This window comes from Bombina bombina, chromosome 1 (assembly GCF_027579735.1).
Source record: "Bombina bombina isolate aBomBom1 chromosome 1, aBomBom1.pri, whole genome shotgun sequence".
NCBI lineage: Eukaryota > Metazoa > Chordata > Amphibia > Anura > Bombinatoridae > Bombina > Bombina bombina.
In genome coordinates, this window is record NC_069499.1 from 1,233,095,494 (window position 1) to 1,233,112,693 (window position 17,200).

General features: G+C 35.6%; 1 protein-coding gene across 1 annotated transcript in view; it reads left to right on the forward strand.

Annotated features, from left to right (window-relative positions):
* Positions 1-16,272, forward strand: part of LOC128647857 (WW domain-containing oxidoreductase-like) — a 54,495-nt gene extending 38,223 nt beyond the window's left edge. Inside the window, exon 2 of the mRNA XM_053700568.1 lies at positions 15,765-16,272. Within this exon, the coding sequence (XP_053556543.1) occupies positions 15,765-15,953 (189 nt within the window). The 3' untranslated portion in view covers positions 15,954-16,272. The remainder of the gene's footprint in view (positions 1-15,764) is intronic.
* The last annotated feature ends 928 nt before the right edge of the window (positions 16,273-17,200 follow it).

Consider the following 17,200-nt stretch of genomic DNA (forward strand, 5'->3'; position numbering starts at 1 on the left):
GGGACGGCAGATTAGGGGTTAATAATATTTAACTAGTGTTTGCGATGCGGGAGTACGGCGGTTTAGGGGTTAATATGTTTATTATAGTGACGGCGATGTCCGGAGCGACAGATTAGGGGTTAATAATTTTATTTTAGTGTTTGCGATGCTGGAGGGCTTCGGTTTAGGGGTTAATAGGTAGTTTATGGTTGTTAGTGTACTTTTTAGCACTTTAGTTATGAGTTTTATGTTACAGCTTTGTAGCGTAAAACTCATAACTACTGACTTTAGAATGCGTTACGAAACTTGACGGTATAGGGTGTACCGCTCACTTTTTAGCCTCCCAGGAAAAGCTTGTGATATCGGCGCTATGAAAATCCCATTGAAAAAAGACTTTACGCAATTTGCGTAAGTTGATTTGCGTTATGGCCAAAAAAGTGTGCGGTGCCCCTAAACCTGCAAGACTCGTAATAGCAGCGGTAGTGAAAAAGAAGCGCTATAACCTGATAACGCTGCTTTTTCACCATAACGCAAAACTCGTTTCACCATAATGCAAAAGCCGTTTGATAGCTGATGTGATGAAATTAATAAAAAAAGGAATTCTTATTTCAATATACAGTAGGTAGCAAATGCTTGCAGGCATCATTCGCTGTGTGAATCTGATTATAAAACCTTTTGAATACCCAAAAACTTTGCTTTTATTTAGTTTGCAGTGTGCAAAATGTGTATGTTGTCCCTTATATAGTGGACTTAGCAAGCAGCATTTAAAGCAGACAGATCACGTTTGCAGATACTGGAGATTTGCTGATTATAATAGCAACAAATATATTGTGAATTAGAGCTATAAGTAGACATTTTAGAAACATTGAGACTAAAGCCTAAATTCTACATATTAAAGAAGGGATTTCAGAAATTAATATTATTATTTTTTTGTCATTAAGATAAGCAAGTGTGCTGCTTAGTGTTACAGTATACTGTAAATATTAACAAATCAGTAAAATAGGGTGTTTGCATCAGTGCATCTAATTGGTTAATCTCAGAACCAATCATAAAATCAGATTCTTTGAGTTCTATTTCTTCTTGCTGTAATTGATTTATCATCAAAAGCAAAACAGGACTAGAGCTTTCAAAATGTAATGCAGAGAAATGACATATATTACACCCAGACTACAGTGCTATGGATATAAAAGTAAAAATTACATTTTCACAGTTCAGATAGCCATTTTAACAGACTTTTCAATATACTTATATTATCAAATTAACTTAATTCTCCTAGTATACCATTGAATAGCATATCTCGGTGGCTTTGCAGAGGTAATATGCAAGCAACCGTGCAATGATAAAATAACACATTCATTTTGCCATTTTATATCCCTTTAAAGTAAACTGAAATAGATACTAACCCCAATTTTTTTCTTTTATGATTCAGATAGAGCATGCAATTTTAAGCAACTTTCTAATTTACTCATATTATCATTTTTTCTTCGTTCTCTTGCTATCTTTATTTGAAAAGCAGGAATGTAAAGATCTAGAGCCGGACCATTTTTGGTTCAGAACCCTGGATAGTGCTTATTGCTGGCTACATGAATGACATGAGAATTTTGAGGGGTATAGCCTGGATTGCAAAGTAATGCAAATTCTGCAAATAAAATCTCAGTTTTTAATACATCCTTAGGCAGTTGCCTGCTTTATCTAACAGGATAAACAGTGCAGGAGCTATGCTAATTTTAGCATTGTAGAAATATAGTACTGTCCAAATGTAAGAAAACTGGTTAAAAAAGCTTGCATTGATTAGACTCAGGTGATTATATTCGGTCAGCTGTTTATTTGCTTTTTATTGATTTTTCTAAGTGTTTTTTTTTTTTTATCAACTTAAGTATAAGAACTGTTTATTGGCTAAATTAATTGTTTTTTCCATCAGAGATTATCAAAGGCAATGCCAAGCCCATTGTTTCCTCACACAAAGATGTTAAATAAAATCCCTTTTACTAGTGCGTGTGTGTCACATGGGAAACTGACATGTTAGCAATTAGTATCATCTGGCACTGATTAAAGTAGTATATTTATTTTTAGCTGTTTTCAACTGTTTTATCTCAGTTCAGCATTGGTAGAATAGTGCAGTAATTAGTCATCTGACAGCCTATCCTGTGTTCATCTGTGGTGTCTAAACCAAATATTACAAGGAGTGACAAATTAAAATGTGTTTGCTGCCACAATATTGCACAAAACAAAATTGTCAGAGGATTATATTGAAAACATACTAATTAAAAAATTCTGACTTAATATTAATAACAGCCATGTGTGTGGATTATATTTCCTTAGTCAAAAAGGACAACTATCTGTTTACTGATATTTATATACGTTATGATGTGTAAAAAGGTGAGCACAAATACCCATCTATGGGCTAGATTACGAGTGGAGCACAAATCAGTGCTCCCGCTCGCACCTAAACTTCGATTGACGGAGGCTTTTTGCGAGCTTGTATATATATCTGTATAAACCTATACCTGTATATATAGGTATAGATATGTATTTTACATGAACAGTATCAGAGACATATATAGAAATATATATTTAATTATAAAAAAATAAAAAAAATTCTATGTGAAGAACATAGGAATTTAAAATATGCGTTTTGCGCATCAGGTTTCGCAATTTAGATTTAACGCGGTTGGGTTAGCACACATGAAAACGTAGTTATCTTAAGAAGTGTTGTTGAAATATTAGATATTAAAAAAATAAATAATTTTTTTTAAAAATGATTAAACATACTATAAAATATTTCCAAAAATCCATAGAATATAGAATAGTATGTTTAATAATTTAAAAAAATAAATAATAATTTTATATATAATATTTCAATAAAGCGCATTAAGATTACAAAATTTTTAGGTGCGCTAACCAACCGCATTACAGTCTAAATCGCAAAACACAATGCGTAAAACCTATATTTTACATTTCTATGTTCTTCACATAGATAATTATGTACTTTGTATTATTAAATATGTATATATATATATATATATATATATATATATATATATATATATATATCTGATACTGTTCATATAAAATACAAATCTATACCTATATAGCTATAGGAATAGAAGGAGGCAGTCTTGGGGAACACATTGTTGTCTTGAGAAAGATTGGAGCTGGAATGTTGACTTTTTTGCATTGAATTTAATTTAAAAAAAAATGAATATTATTTATACATGTGAGTGCCCAAATCATTTTAGTTATCTATTGGAATAGATATATATATACCTCAGTGGAAGAAAGCACTCACAGGACTTCTCAGTGATGGGTCAACCAAAAGACTTAGTGTTTATTAACGTTTTGGGGTTCACACAGACCCCTTCATCAGAATCAGGGGTCTGTGAAACGTTAATAAACACTAAGTCTTTTGGTTGACCCACCACTGAGAAGTCCTGTGTTTGCTTTCTTCCACTGAGGTATATATATATATATATATATATATATATATACCACTGAGGTATACTTTTCATGCTAGCACCCAGGCTGTTGGCCCAGGAAGACGGATTTACTACTAGGAGGAGTAATTTTATATATATATATATATATATATATATATATATATATATAGGTGGCCCTCGGTTTACAACGGTTCAATTTACACCGTTTCAGAATAACAACCTTTTTTTCAAGTCATGTGACTGCTATTGAAAAGCATTGAGAAGCAGTGCATTTATTAAAATAGCCAGTAGGTGAGCTGTCCGCTTGTGTTGCAGCAAAGCCAGGCAAGCTGAAATGAATCAGTTTAACCAGACCTGAGCTATCGAGCAGATTTCAAAGGAACAAGAACTTCCCGTCTATAAATCAGTCCAGATTGGAATGCATAGAAAGAACTGTTTGCAGAAAAATGCAAGTGAAGTTTGCGTTGTGTGATTATTGTATTAGGTTTATAATGCTGTTTATCAAATGTTTTTGTTCATTTAACTTAGTTTAATTATATATTCTGTGTTGTGTGATTATTTTATTTGGTTTATAATGCTGTTTAGCATTTAAAGTCTTCATTTCAAAGCTTTAAAAATAATGTATTAGGTGTTACTTATGACAATTTTGAGAGGGGCCTGGAACCTAACTCCCTCACTTCCCATTGACTTACATTATAAACTGGGTTTCAATTTACAACGGTTTCGATTTACAACCATTCCTTCTGGAACCTAACCCCGGCGTAAACTGAGGGCTACCTGTATAGGCATATGTATTTACCATAATATGTACAGTAAATATACAGTAAAATATATAAATACATTTGTACATACACACATATATAATTATTTAAAATAATTTTTTAACAGTGTTATTATGAGTGTAACCTTACATTTAAAAGTATTTTTGATGTTTTTTTACAACTTTTTTGTCTCTATTAACAGTTAACCAGAGCTCTAAAGTCACGCTAATCTGATGGGCGTTAAATTTGCTAGCGCTCAAGCGAATGCATTTACTTTCAACTCGTAATACGCATGCTACTTCTGAAGTGCTCAAAGAACCGTAAAATACCCCTTATCTCTTAGTGCTCCACTCATAATCTAGCCCTATGTAAATAGAATAATATCAATTAATTAATTGCATTTAAATGTTGAAACAAATTAGATGATTATTTTCTGCTGAAATTGATTGTTACGGCCTTCTCTCTATGCATTTGAGGTCTCCCTACGGGTGATGGGGAAAATAGACGTAAATTCCTTGCCCAATGTGCTAAGATGGATATGGCTGCACCTCACTGAATGCCGAAACAATAATCTTGGGTTGCCATGTTCCTTGTTCAGAGGAGAATAGCCTGGTATTTCAGGGTTGGACTAACCTTTCTAGGCGGGCTCAGACTAATATACTTCAGAAAAGTTTTTTCTCTGTGAATAGAACAATTGGGCTAAAAGAGTCTGCATTTGAGGTCTCCCTATGGGTGATGGGGAAAATAGACGTAAATTCCTTGCCCAATGTGCTTAGATGGATATGGCTGCACCTCACTGAATGCCGAAACAATCATCTTGGGTTGCCATGTTCCTTGTTCAGAGGAGAATAGCCTGGTATTTCAGGGTTGGACTAACCTTTCTAGGCGGGCTCAGACTAATATACTTCAGAAAAGTTTTTTCTCTGTGAATAGAACAATTGGGCTAAAAGAGTCTGATCCTAAGTTGTAGCTTGCCATGGAACACGCTACTGAAATGTTTTTGTTTTTTTGGTAGAGAGCTTTTCTCTCTGTATGCATTTGTACTATTACCCTGGGGAGGTCTTCCTAAGGGTGATGGGGGAAACCAGGAGTGGACTTCTTGACCAATGTCCTTAGATAAATATGGCTGCACCTCACTAATAAGACCCACAGAAGGCCAATATGATCATTTGGGGTGGCCATGCTCCTTGTACAGAGGAGAATTGCCTGGAATTTGGGGGCTGGGCTGACCTTACTAGGAGGGATCAGACTAATATATTTCAGAATTTTTTTTTCTCTGTGAATAGAACAGTTGGGCTAAAAGAGTCTGCATTTGAGGTCTCCCTAAGGGTGATGGGGAAAATAGACGTAAATTCCTTGCCCAATGTGCTTAGATGGATATGGCTGCACCTCACTGAATGCCGAAACAATCATCTTGGGTTGCCATGTTCCTTGTTCAGAGGAGAATAGCCTGGTATTTCAGGGTTGGACTAACCTTTCTAGGCGGGCTCAGACTAATATACTTCAGACAAGTTTTTTCTCTGTGAATAGAACAATTGGGCTAAAAGAGTCTGATCCTAAGTTGTAGCTTGCCATGGAGCAAGCTACTGAAATGTTTTCATTTTTTTGGTAGAGAGCTTTTCTCTCTGTATGCATTTGTACTATTACCCTGGGGAGGTCTTCCTAAGGGTGATGGGGGAAACCAGGAGTGGACTCCTTGACCAATGTCCTTAGATAAATATGGCTGCACCTCACTAATAAGACCCACAGAAGGCCAATATGATCATTTGGGGTGGCCATGTTCCTTGTACAGAGGAGAATCGCCTGGAATTTGGGGGCTGGACTGACCTTCCTAGGAGGGATCAGACTGATATACTTCAGAATTTTTTTTTCTCTGTGAATAGCACACTTGAGCTAAAAGAGGCTGCTCCTAAGTTGTAACCCGCCATGGAACAAGCTACTGAAATGTTTTCATTTTATGGAAGAGTGCTTATTTTTCTGTATGCATTTGTATTATGACCCTTGGGAGGTCTCCCTAAGGGTGCTGGTTGAAACCCGACACGGACTCCTTGCCCTTTGTGCTTAGAGAGATATGGCTGCCCACAGAAGGCCGAAATGATCGTCTGGGGTTGCCATATTCCTTGTTAGAGAATAGCCTGGTACTTCGGAACTGAAATTACCTTACTATGCGACTGATATACTTAATAAAAAAAAGCCCCCCCAAAATAAAAAAACCCTAGCCTAAACTAAACTACCAATAGCCCTTAAAAGGGCCTTTTGTGGGGCATTGCCCCAAAAGTAATCAGCTCTTTTACCTGTAAAAAAAAAATACAAACAACCACCCCAACAGTAAAAACCACCACCCACACAACCAACCCCCCAAATAAAATACTATCTAAAAAAACCTAAGCTCCCCATTGCCATGAAATGGGCATTTGGATGGGCGTTGCCCTTAAAAGGGCAGTTAGCTCTTTTGCGGCCCAAAGTCCCTAACCTAAAAATAAAACCCACCCAATACACCCTTAAAAAAACCTAACACTAACCCCCTGAAGATCGACTTACTGTTCTGAAGATCCGACATCCATCCTCAAGGAAGCGGCAGAAGTCTTCATCCAACCGGGCCGAAGTCCTCAACGAAGCTGGGAGAAGTCTTCATCCAAGCCGGGCGAAGTGGTCCTCCAGACGGGCAGAAGTCTTCATCCAGACGTTATCTTCTATCTTCATCCATCTGACGCGGAGCGGCTCCATCTTCAAGACATCCGACGTGGAGCATCCTCTTCATCTGACGGACTAATGATGAATGAAGGTACCTTTAAGTGACGTCATCCAAGATGACGTCCCTTAGATTCCGATTTGCTGATAGAATTCTATCAGCTAATCAGAATTAAGGTAGAAAAAATCCTATTGACTGAAGCAATCAGCCAATAGGATTGAAGTTCAATCCTATTGGCTGATCCAATCAGCCAATAGGATTGAGCTCACATTCTATTGGCTGATTGGAACAGCCAATAGGATTTTTTCTACCTTAATTCCGAAGAAGATGCCGTCTGGATGAAGACTTCTGCCCGTCTGGAGGACCACTTCGCCCGGCTTGGATGAAGACTTCTCCTGGCTTCGTTGAGGACTTCGGCCCGGTTGGATGAAGACTTTTGCTGCTTCCTTGAGGATGGATGTCGGATCTTCAGAACAGTAAGTCGATCTTCAGGTGGTTAGTGTTAGTTTTTTTTTAAAAATGCCCTTTTTGTAGGGCAATGTGGAGCTTAGGTTTTTTAGATAGTATTTTATTTGGGGTTGGTTGTGTGGGTGGGTTTTACTGTTGGGGGGGTTGTTTGTATTTTTTTTTTACAGATAAAAGTGCTGATTACTTTGGGGCAATTGATAGTTTAGTTTAGGCTAGGTTTTTTTTTGGGGGGGGGACTTTTTTATTTTGATAGGGCTATTAGATTAGGTGTAATTAGTTTAAATATCTTGTAATTTGTTTTTTATTTTCTGTAATTTAGTGTTTTGTTTTTTTGTACTTTAGCTAATTTAATTTAATTTAGGTAATTGTATTTAAGTTAGTTAATTTATTTAATTATAGTGTAGTGTTAGGTGTTATTGTAACTTAGGTTAGGTTTTATTTTACATGTACTTTTGTATTTATTTTAGATAGGTAGTTATTAAATAGTTAATAACTATTCTACCTAGTTAAAATAAATACAAACTTGCCCGTAAAATAAAAATAAACCCTAAGCTAGATACAATGTAACTATTAGTTATATTGTAGCTAGCTTAGGGTTTATTTTATAGGTAAGTATTTAGTTTTAAATAGGAATAATTTAGCTAATTATAGTAATTTTATTTAGATTTATTTAAATTATATTTAAGTTAGGGGGTGTTAGGGTTAGACTTAGGTTTAGGGGTTAATACATTTAGTATAGTGGCGGCGACGTTGGGCGCGGCAGATTAGGGGTTAATAAATGTAGGTAGGTGGCGGCGATGTTAGGGACGGCAGATTAGGGGTTAATAATATTTAACTAATGTTTGCGAGGCGGGAGTGCGGCGGTTTTGGGGTTAATATGTTTTTTATAGTGGCAGCGACGTTGGGGCGGCAGATTAGGGGTTAATAATTGTAGGTAGGTTGCAGCGACATTGGGGTGGCAGATTAGGGGTTAATAAATATAATGTAGGTGCCGACGATGTTGGGGGCAGCAGATTAGGGGTTAATAAATATAATGTAGTTGGCGGCGGTGTCCAGATCGGCAGATTAGGGATTAATATATAATGCAGGTGTTGGCGATGTCGGGGGCAGCAGATTAGGGGTTAATAAGTATAATGTAGGTGACGGCTGTGTCCAGAGCCGCAGATTAGGGGTTAATAAATATAATGTAGGTGTCGGCGATGTTGGGGGCAGCAGATTAGGGGTTAATAAATATAATGTAGTTGGCAGCGGTGTCCAGAGCGGCAGATTAGGGGTTAATATATATAAAGCAGGTGTCAGCGATGTCGGGGGCGGCAGATTAGGAGTGTTTAGACTCGGGTTCATGTTAGGGTGTTAGGTGTAAACATCAATTTTATTTCCCCATAGGAATCAATGGGGCTGCATTACTTAGTTTTACGCTGCTTTTTTGCAGGTGTTAGACTTTTTCTCAGCCGGCTCTCCCCGTTGATTCCTATGGGGAAATCATGCATGAGCACGTACGACCAGCTCACCACTGACTTTTGGAGTGCGTTAAGGAGCAAAATTTTGCTCAGCGCTCACTTCTTGCCTTTTAACGCCGGCTTTGTAAAAACCAGTAATACCAGCGCTGCAGGTAAGTAAGTGATGAGTGAAAACTGCTTGTTAGCACTGCACAGCTCAAAACGAAAAACTCGTAATCTAGCCGTTTGAGTCAATAAATTAACAAGAACATTTAAAGGGACAGTCAAGTCCAAAAAAAAACTTTCATGATTTAAATAGAGCATATAATTTTTTTATTTTTTTTTTAAACTTTTATTTAAATCCAGCATTATATTGAGAAAAAAAGAAATCAAATTACAAATTTTGCGCCACGCACGGCCTGATGTTACATATTACAATTAATGTAGACAATACAAGAAAAATAAAAAAGTTGTCAGTATTTCACAGAATTATACCAAAACATAGATTCTAAAATAAATTATATTCTCTGCTGGAGTCTTTTCTTTCCTTTTTTATTCCATTCTCTCAACATTACAACAAATTAGACCTTTTACTATACAGTAATCTGAAAAATTTTAAGAAAAAATAACCGTACGGTAACAAAAAAAAACAAAAAACAAACAAACAAGAAAAAATAAAAATTAAAAACAAAACACATATAAACAACAACAAAAAAGAGAAAAAAAAAAAAAAGGGGGGAGAAGGAAGGAATCTTGACCCACCAGTTTGAGGCTTGAGCAGAGCGGATTACCAAACCCCCAGCAAAACTAGCTCTGAATTTCTGAAAGGGTAAATCATATATTCTATCTCATTTGGTGACAGCGTTTTAATAAGTACTGACCATTTTTTAAAGAAAACTTCGATATCCGTTTCCTTTTCCATATTGGTATCTTTTTGCTCTAGTATACACTGTTTTTTTAGACAGTTTTTAAGCTCATTTATACTAGGGTTCCTACTTCCTTTCCATTTCTTAAAAATCAAGTACCTAGCCGCTAAGATAATCATATTCACTATTTTATTATACATCCGCAGATTTTTAGTCACGTCCCATAGAAAAATTACATCAGCCACTTTTAATTTTAAAGGGGAAATTTTTAATATTTGATTGATCCAGTATTCAATCTTAAGCGAAAAGCATTTGATTCTGGGACATTCCCAGATCATATGAATGAGATCTGCTGATAAAAATGAACATTTTGGACATTTACAGAAATTAATGTTCCCATATCTAGACCCCTTCTTCGGGGTATAGTAGGTCCTATATAATAACTTTATATGAGTCTCTCTCCATGTAGCTGATAAGGTAATTTGTAAGACTTTTGAAATGGAAGCATGAATTTTACTTACATTTATATCCTCTTGAGGTATTATTAAATTCCATGCGGTTGATAAGTTTCCTAAATTCTTTTCCCCTTTGTTAGAAATTAAGAATTGATAACATGGGGAAATTGACATAAATCCATTCCTTGCTAACACAAGCCAGTTCTCCACCTTTCCCAGGGACCAATTCCAGCTCGATTCATTTACCATCTTGGAGATAAAATGCCTTATTTGTAAATATGCAAAGAATTCTTTATTACAAAGGTTAAATTCTCGTTTCAAGTTCTCAAACGTTTTAATGCAAAGTCTATTCTTATCTATCATCTGAGAAATATTATACAAGCCTAAGGTGTGCCAGTTCTGAAAAGAAACCGATTGTAGTCCCGCTTGAAATTTAGGGTTTCCTTTAATTGGCATATAGTCAGAAATGCTGCTTTTGATGGATAATATCTTACAGATCTTCCACCATGCTTGTAAAGGATACATTATCGTTTTGAGTCTTTTGATTTCTTGGGGAATTAATTTGATATTACAATGTATTAAAGCTAAAGGAAGAAAGGGAGAGCTTACACTTTTTTCCAGTTCATTGTTTATTGTATAATCTTTATTTAAAATCCAGTCGACCACTATTTGAGCAAGAAAAGCCAGGTTATATAATTGTATGTCTGGCAGTGCCAATCCCCCATACTTTCTAGGTAACGATAGTTTCAGTAGCGATATTCTGGGCTTTTTGTTCTGCCATATAAAGTTTCTTATCATGCTGTTAATTTTACCAACATCCTTCCGTTTAAGCATTACTGAGGTATTCTGCAAAATATATAATAATTTCGGGAGAAGTATCATTTTGAATGCAGCAATACGCCCTGAGATTGAAAGTGGAAGGTTCTGCCATACTTTCATACTATCCCTGATCTTGTTCATCACTGGTATTATATTAAGATCATAACATTGATCTATATCAGGTGATATTATTATCCCTAAGTATCTGAAAGATTCAGAGACTCTGAAGGGTATATCTAAAAGGGAACCCGAGGTCTTTCTGATCCAGAGTAACTCCGACTTGGACGCATTGATCCTGTAGCCCGAAAAGGATCCAAATTGTTCTATAATTGACATAATTATAGGTATATTGTTTTGTGTATTGGAAATGTATAGAAGAATATCATCAGCGTACAACGCAATTTTGAGCTCTGTTTTACCTATTTTTATACCTTCCATTTGATCCCTTATCATTATTGCCAGAGGTTCAATTGAAATATCAAAGAGAAGAGGAGAGAGGGGGCACCCCTGACGTGTCCCTCTTTCAAGTGGTATCTCGAGAGATAGAATATTCTTAACAATTATCTTTGTATGTGACTTATTATATATGTTCTCAACAAATTTAAGAAAGTTTCCCTTAAGACCAAATTTAACTAGAGACGTGACCAGATGATCATGATGAATTGAATCAAACGCTTTCTCAGCATCAATAGAGACAATTGCTAAATCTGCGGGATCCCCCTCTCTCCCCAATAGAGCATATAATTTTAAACAACTTTGCAATGTACTTTTATCACCAATTTTGCACGTGAATTTACCGTGGAGTGAGCACTGATTAACTAAAATGCAAGTCTGTCAAAAGAACTGAAATAAGGGGGGAGTCTGCAGAGGCTTAGATACAAGGTAATTACAGAGGTAAAATGTGTATTAATATAAATGTGCTGGTTATGCAAAATTGGGGAATGGGTAAGTAAGGGATTATCTATCTTTTAAATCAACAAAAATTCTGGTGTTGACTGTCCCTTTAATTCAACCCCAACACCTTAATGTGACAGTTAAGTAAAAAGTAAATGGTCATGATAGAACGTGTCATTTTTAATAACTTTCCAATTTACATCTATTATCAAATCTGCCTTGTACTGTTTGCATCCTTTGTTGAAGAGTAAAGCTAGGTAGGCTTATAGGAATTTAGGATTGTGCACGTGTCTTTAGCATTCTATGGCAACAATGCTTGCAACTATATATAATATTGCTATAAACACAGCTGCAAACACTGCTGCAAGATGGCTAAAAGCTTGTGCATGCTCCTGAGCTCACCTAGAATTACTCTTTTAAAAAATATATACCAACAGAACTAAGCAAAATTGATAACAGTCAATTTTGACTTGACTGTCTCTTTAATATTGCACTTACTAGATTCACTTTAAAAAAATTGCATAGCTATGATCCCAAGTCCCCTCATGCAGATTCCGGTTTCCAGTTCTCGCTCACTACAAATATTCAGTGTCACTAGATTGTTCCATCTCTGTTCCCTGTGAATGTAGATGAGCAGAAGACTCTCTTTTAATCCCCTCTCCATTTTTAGTTATGCCTTTTACTAATTTAAAGTAATATTTCACAAATTGTTAATAAAACCCCCAATAACTATTAATTCCATCAATACATCAACATTAAACATACACACAGGTTTTAAGAAAGAAATAATAATTTGAAATAATTGATAATTACTGGAAAATGTTTGGGAAAAAAAATACAATTTGGCCCCTGTTTGAAAAGGATGGACACCCCAGTTTTCAAAGATGATATGAAGGTTTAATCTCATACAGTGAATTTAAACAATGACAAATGTAGCTAGTTTAAAAAAAATATAAAAAGTCTCAGATTTATAGGAATATAAAACAATGTGCAAAGATTTTAGAACGCATGTTGTCACACTCTACATTATTATTGAATCATATTTCCAAGAGAAATGGATTGAACAAGGTCTTTACACATAACTTGAGAAACAGCTGTTTACCCAGTTAGCAGTGCAACAATGCCTTTTCTTCTACATATGACTAAGTAACTGTATAAAACTTCAACATAAAAACATTGCCCTAATTATCTTGAAAATAAATTGCATCTATTTGCATATTTTAGCTCTTATTAAGATAATAAATATGTTATTTTAATCTTTTGATGGTGAGTCAGTTAACTGGTATTTCTTCATTTCCATGCTAATATCAGCTTAACGTAATTTTAATTAGCAAGCACTGTATATATTGAGATGATTTGAAGTAAGGGGGGGGGGGAGTGTTGTTTTAGTCTTTTAGTATAAGCTTGGTTGGAGAGATTGTGTTTTATGTCAATACTTTTTTTTTTGCTATCAGGCATTATAAAAAGAGCTGATGGAACTATTCAGTGCCATAGAAATCTGTGATTCATTAAGGAGTTGCTATATTTCACTATACATTTTAGCTGCAATATATATATATTTCCTGGTAATCTGCTAATTATCTTATTGGCAAAAATGTGAATAAAACCACAGGTACTGCAATTAAGTTTCACTGTGATTTCTTTAAGAACAAGTATAACAGATGCTAACAATGCATTTGAATACTCTAATGTCCAGATGCTGGTTACATCTGATACAGAGGAATCACTAGATTCTTTAGGGTAGGTATGTGAAACTTTCCCAGCAGTGCAGCCTGGGTAAATGCTTTTGACCAGAAATGTAAGGACATTTTTGGCACATGTCCCAATTGCACTTTATGTGATGGGCTTAATTGGAGTGCCTAGGTTAATTCGGAGCCATATATTTTTATATCAGATGTGTCAGACTATATTGCTCCTCAACATTAGCAGCCTGCGATTTGTAAGAGCGCAAGTCCATTCTTCAAAAGAATGATGTTAAACTTAATATCCTTAAATAGGGACCCTTCAATTGATTTCTGGGAAAGCTAATAATATACGTCAATGCCCAAGATTACTGCAATAATAGAGAAGGGGCAGTTTGCTCTATTCATTTCAGGTGCTAATACTGATTCTGTTCATGTTATGAAAACAAATAAAGGAACAGATAAAAAAATGTTAATAATAAAATGTATAAAAAATAAAAATATTGTTTTATAATTTGTATATGATTGCTTTAAAACAACAACAACAAAAACACATTAAATGCAAACAAACATAAAACAACAACAAAAACCCTGTCTATATTAACCTAGTGATCTCTGCTGCAGCTAGTTTTTGTGTATATGTGATTTCCATACCTTTGCTTCAGTGTGAGTGGGGCTGATTCCTTATTTCAGTTGCTAATGCAAGGTGCAATGATTGACAGCTCACATTACTCATGTTCTGTGAGGAAATAGGTATCCTAGACAAATGGGATGAGCAAATGTTTTAGTAAAAATTATTAATATTTGCCACATTAGTTTATTTCTAAATATATATTGGCTGCTGATCATTCTGAGATTTGTTTTGGCAGATGCAGTAAATGCAGCTCTAGAAGTGAAATGGTTTGTTCACCTCTACAGTATATGTAGGTAATATTATATGCTAGCTGGTTTTAAAGGAACATTAAAGCCATTTTTACATAACTACTGTATTGTAAAGAATACACTTACAAAATAAATGTTATAGAAGCGTTTAGAGCTTGCAAATCTGCACATGATGCCAACAAAGTAATTATCAGTAATAAACCTTGGTGAGTAGGTTTATGTTATCTTCCTTAATTGTGAACAATTAGGACTAACTATAAATTAGTTGTGCACTACTCTAAGCAATCATTTTTCAGTATGTAGTTGGAGTTACGAAATTTGCAGACAGTTTTTTGCATACTAAGGGAAAGATTTATGATGAGGCGAATTCCCCAATTGGTTGCAGACTTGCTCAACTGAGCCTGCAACTGATATTTATGAAGCAGTGGTTTAAACTGCTTCTTCGTAAACTGTCTCTGCCAAACTGGACTTGACGGATGAAATTCACCCCAGATTCATTTGACTGGGGTGATTGACAAGCCCTATTTTCACGCAATTAATGCGTGAGGGTAGGGGGGCGGAATCGAAGGAGTGTTCCTTCATGCAATGTTTAATATGGGAATCATATCCCCTTAGGGTTGCCAGCTGCGCTTCATAAAAATACCGGACGACCAATAGGTGATTGGATACGGGACATAGCTGGGTTCACACAATGTCTCCACAAAAGCTCAACCTTAGGCCCCACCCTTGATCCCACTACATATATATTTTACAACTAAGCAGTTGGTTGGCTGTAACATGTACAGAGCAGTGATGTGACCCCCTTGGCTGGAGTATTTTTGTACAGATTTTACTGGACAGGCTGCTAAATACTGGACTGTCTGGTTGAATACTGGACACCTGGAAACCCTATATCCGCCCAACAATTTGCGATCAAGTGCGGACAGGTGTACAACTTGTAAATCCTGGCTGCGTGCAAATTGATAAATCTTTCCCTTAGGTTACAGATTTTGAGTATTTGCTAAGTAATATTTTGTAGTTTAAATTGCTATTAATTTATCTGTCGAAAATATTTGTGTTATATTCTTGAAAACAATTATAGTACATAGATTTTTTATAAAGGAGCAAGATTCCTTTTCCAAATGATTTCTGATGATACAATATATTTCTTTCCTACAAAATGTTCTTTAAAAATATAAAAGAAGAAACTTTACAGTAAATTAAATGCAATTGATATAATTATATGATGTTTTATATTTTCTTAAACCTGTAGCTTTAGTTTTATTTTTACTCCATTGCATCCAGATTATTTAAAGTGTCAAAGCCTCTGTTTAATTCTGCACCAATGTTTTCTTGATCTGTGACGAATTAACACATAGCACACATTTGATACATTTTTCTTCTTTTCTAGCAACAAGGAGCTGCCACTTCTGTCTACTGTGCTGTGTCTCCAGAACTAGAGGGATTAGGAGGAATGTACTTCAACAACTGCTGCCGGTGCCTGCCGTCACAGGAGGGCCAGAGAGAGGAGATTGCAGCTGCCTTATGGGAGCTGAGCGAGAGGCTTATCCAAGAACGAGTTGGCAGCCAGTCCAAGTAGCAGGGAGTCACTGTTAAGATGAAAACACATGGAAAGTGTGTGCTAGGAAACTGCCAGCCCTGGAAGTATTCCAACCCTATCATCTAGAGGGTTTCTATATACCTCTGCTACAGATTAACTAGTGTTAAATGAAATAATAGCAGTCACAACATAGTGAAAAATGTTAAGTACAAGAGGGAAACTGGGAATATTGTGGGGTTATAGGGACAATATCTCTTTCTTGTTGTTAGCTAAGCATGTGTTTTGTCTTTATGATTAAAGCTTTTTTAAAAATGTCACCCGGATTTCTATGTAAATGTCAATAAACAAATAAAGCATAGGATTTGCCTTTGTTGTTTGTGTGATACAGTAGTGTCACTAAATTCACATGTTTTTTAAGCAACTCTGATAATTCAAACCTACTTTACTTTATTTTGAAGCTAACATATTTTGCTGGGGAGCTCCAGTTTGATGGAAAATAAAAGTAAAACATTAAGCTGTCACATTTCACAAGAGTGGTCTATATACTGTATGTATCCCAGAGAACCTTTCATAACTATTTGTCATATGACTGCAGTAGATGTATGTAAATAATTTCAGTGAGAAACCCAAAGTTTGTGAAAAAGTTTTTTTATATGATCGTATCTGGTGGTCAAATAGCGCATCAAATATACAAAAATGAGCCTAGATCAATAACTTGGGTTGTCTACTTAAAAAATATTTATAGTTTTAATAGGTAAATCAAAAAGATCTATTTCTGTTTAATCAGAGTAATAACAAAAATGCTAAAATTCTCTGGTACTTTGTGCAAGGTTTTCTCTGAAATTCCCAGTAGCGAAGGGGTTTAATTGACAGTGAAGTCAAATTAAACGTTAACGATTCAGATAGAACATGTCATTTTAAACAACTTTCCAATTTATTTCTGTGATAAATTTTGCTTTGTTCCCTTGGTATCCTTTGTGAAATGTAATCCTAGTTGACCTTAGGTGTATGCACATGTTCTTAGCCATCTGGCAGCAATGTTTGCAACAATGTTTATATCAATCTTATACATATTTACAAACTGTGCTGCCATAGAGTCTCCGTAGCATTCTATGGAAACTGTCGGCCAGATTACGAGTTTTGCATTAGAGGCTGTGTGGTGCTAACGAGCAGTTTTCTCTCACCGCTCACATACCTACAGCGCTGGTATTACGGGTTTTTACAAACCCGGCGTTAAAAGGCAAGAAGTGAGCGTTGAGTAAAATTTTGCTTTTTAACACACTCCA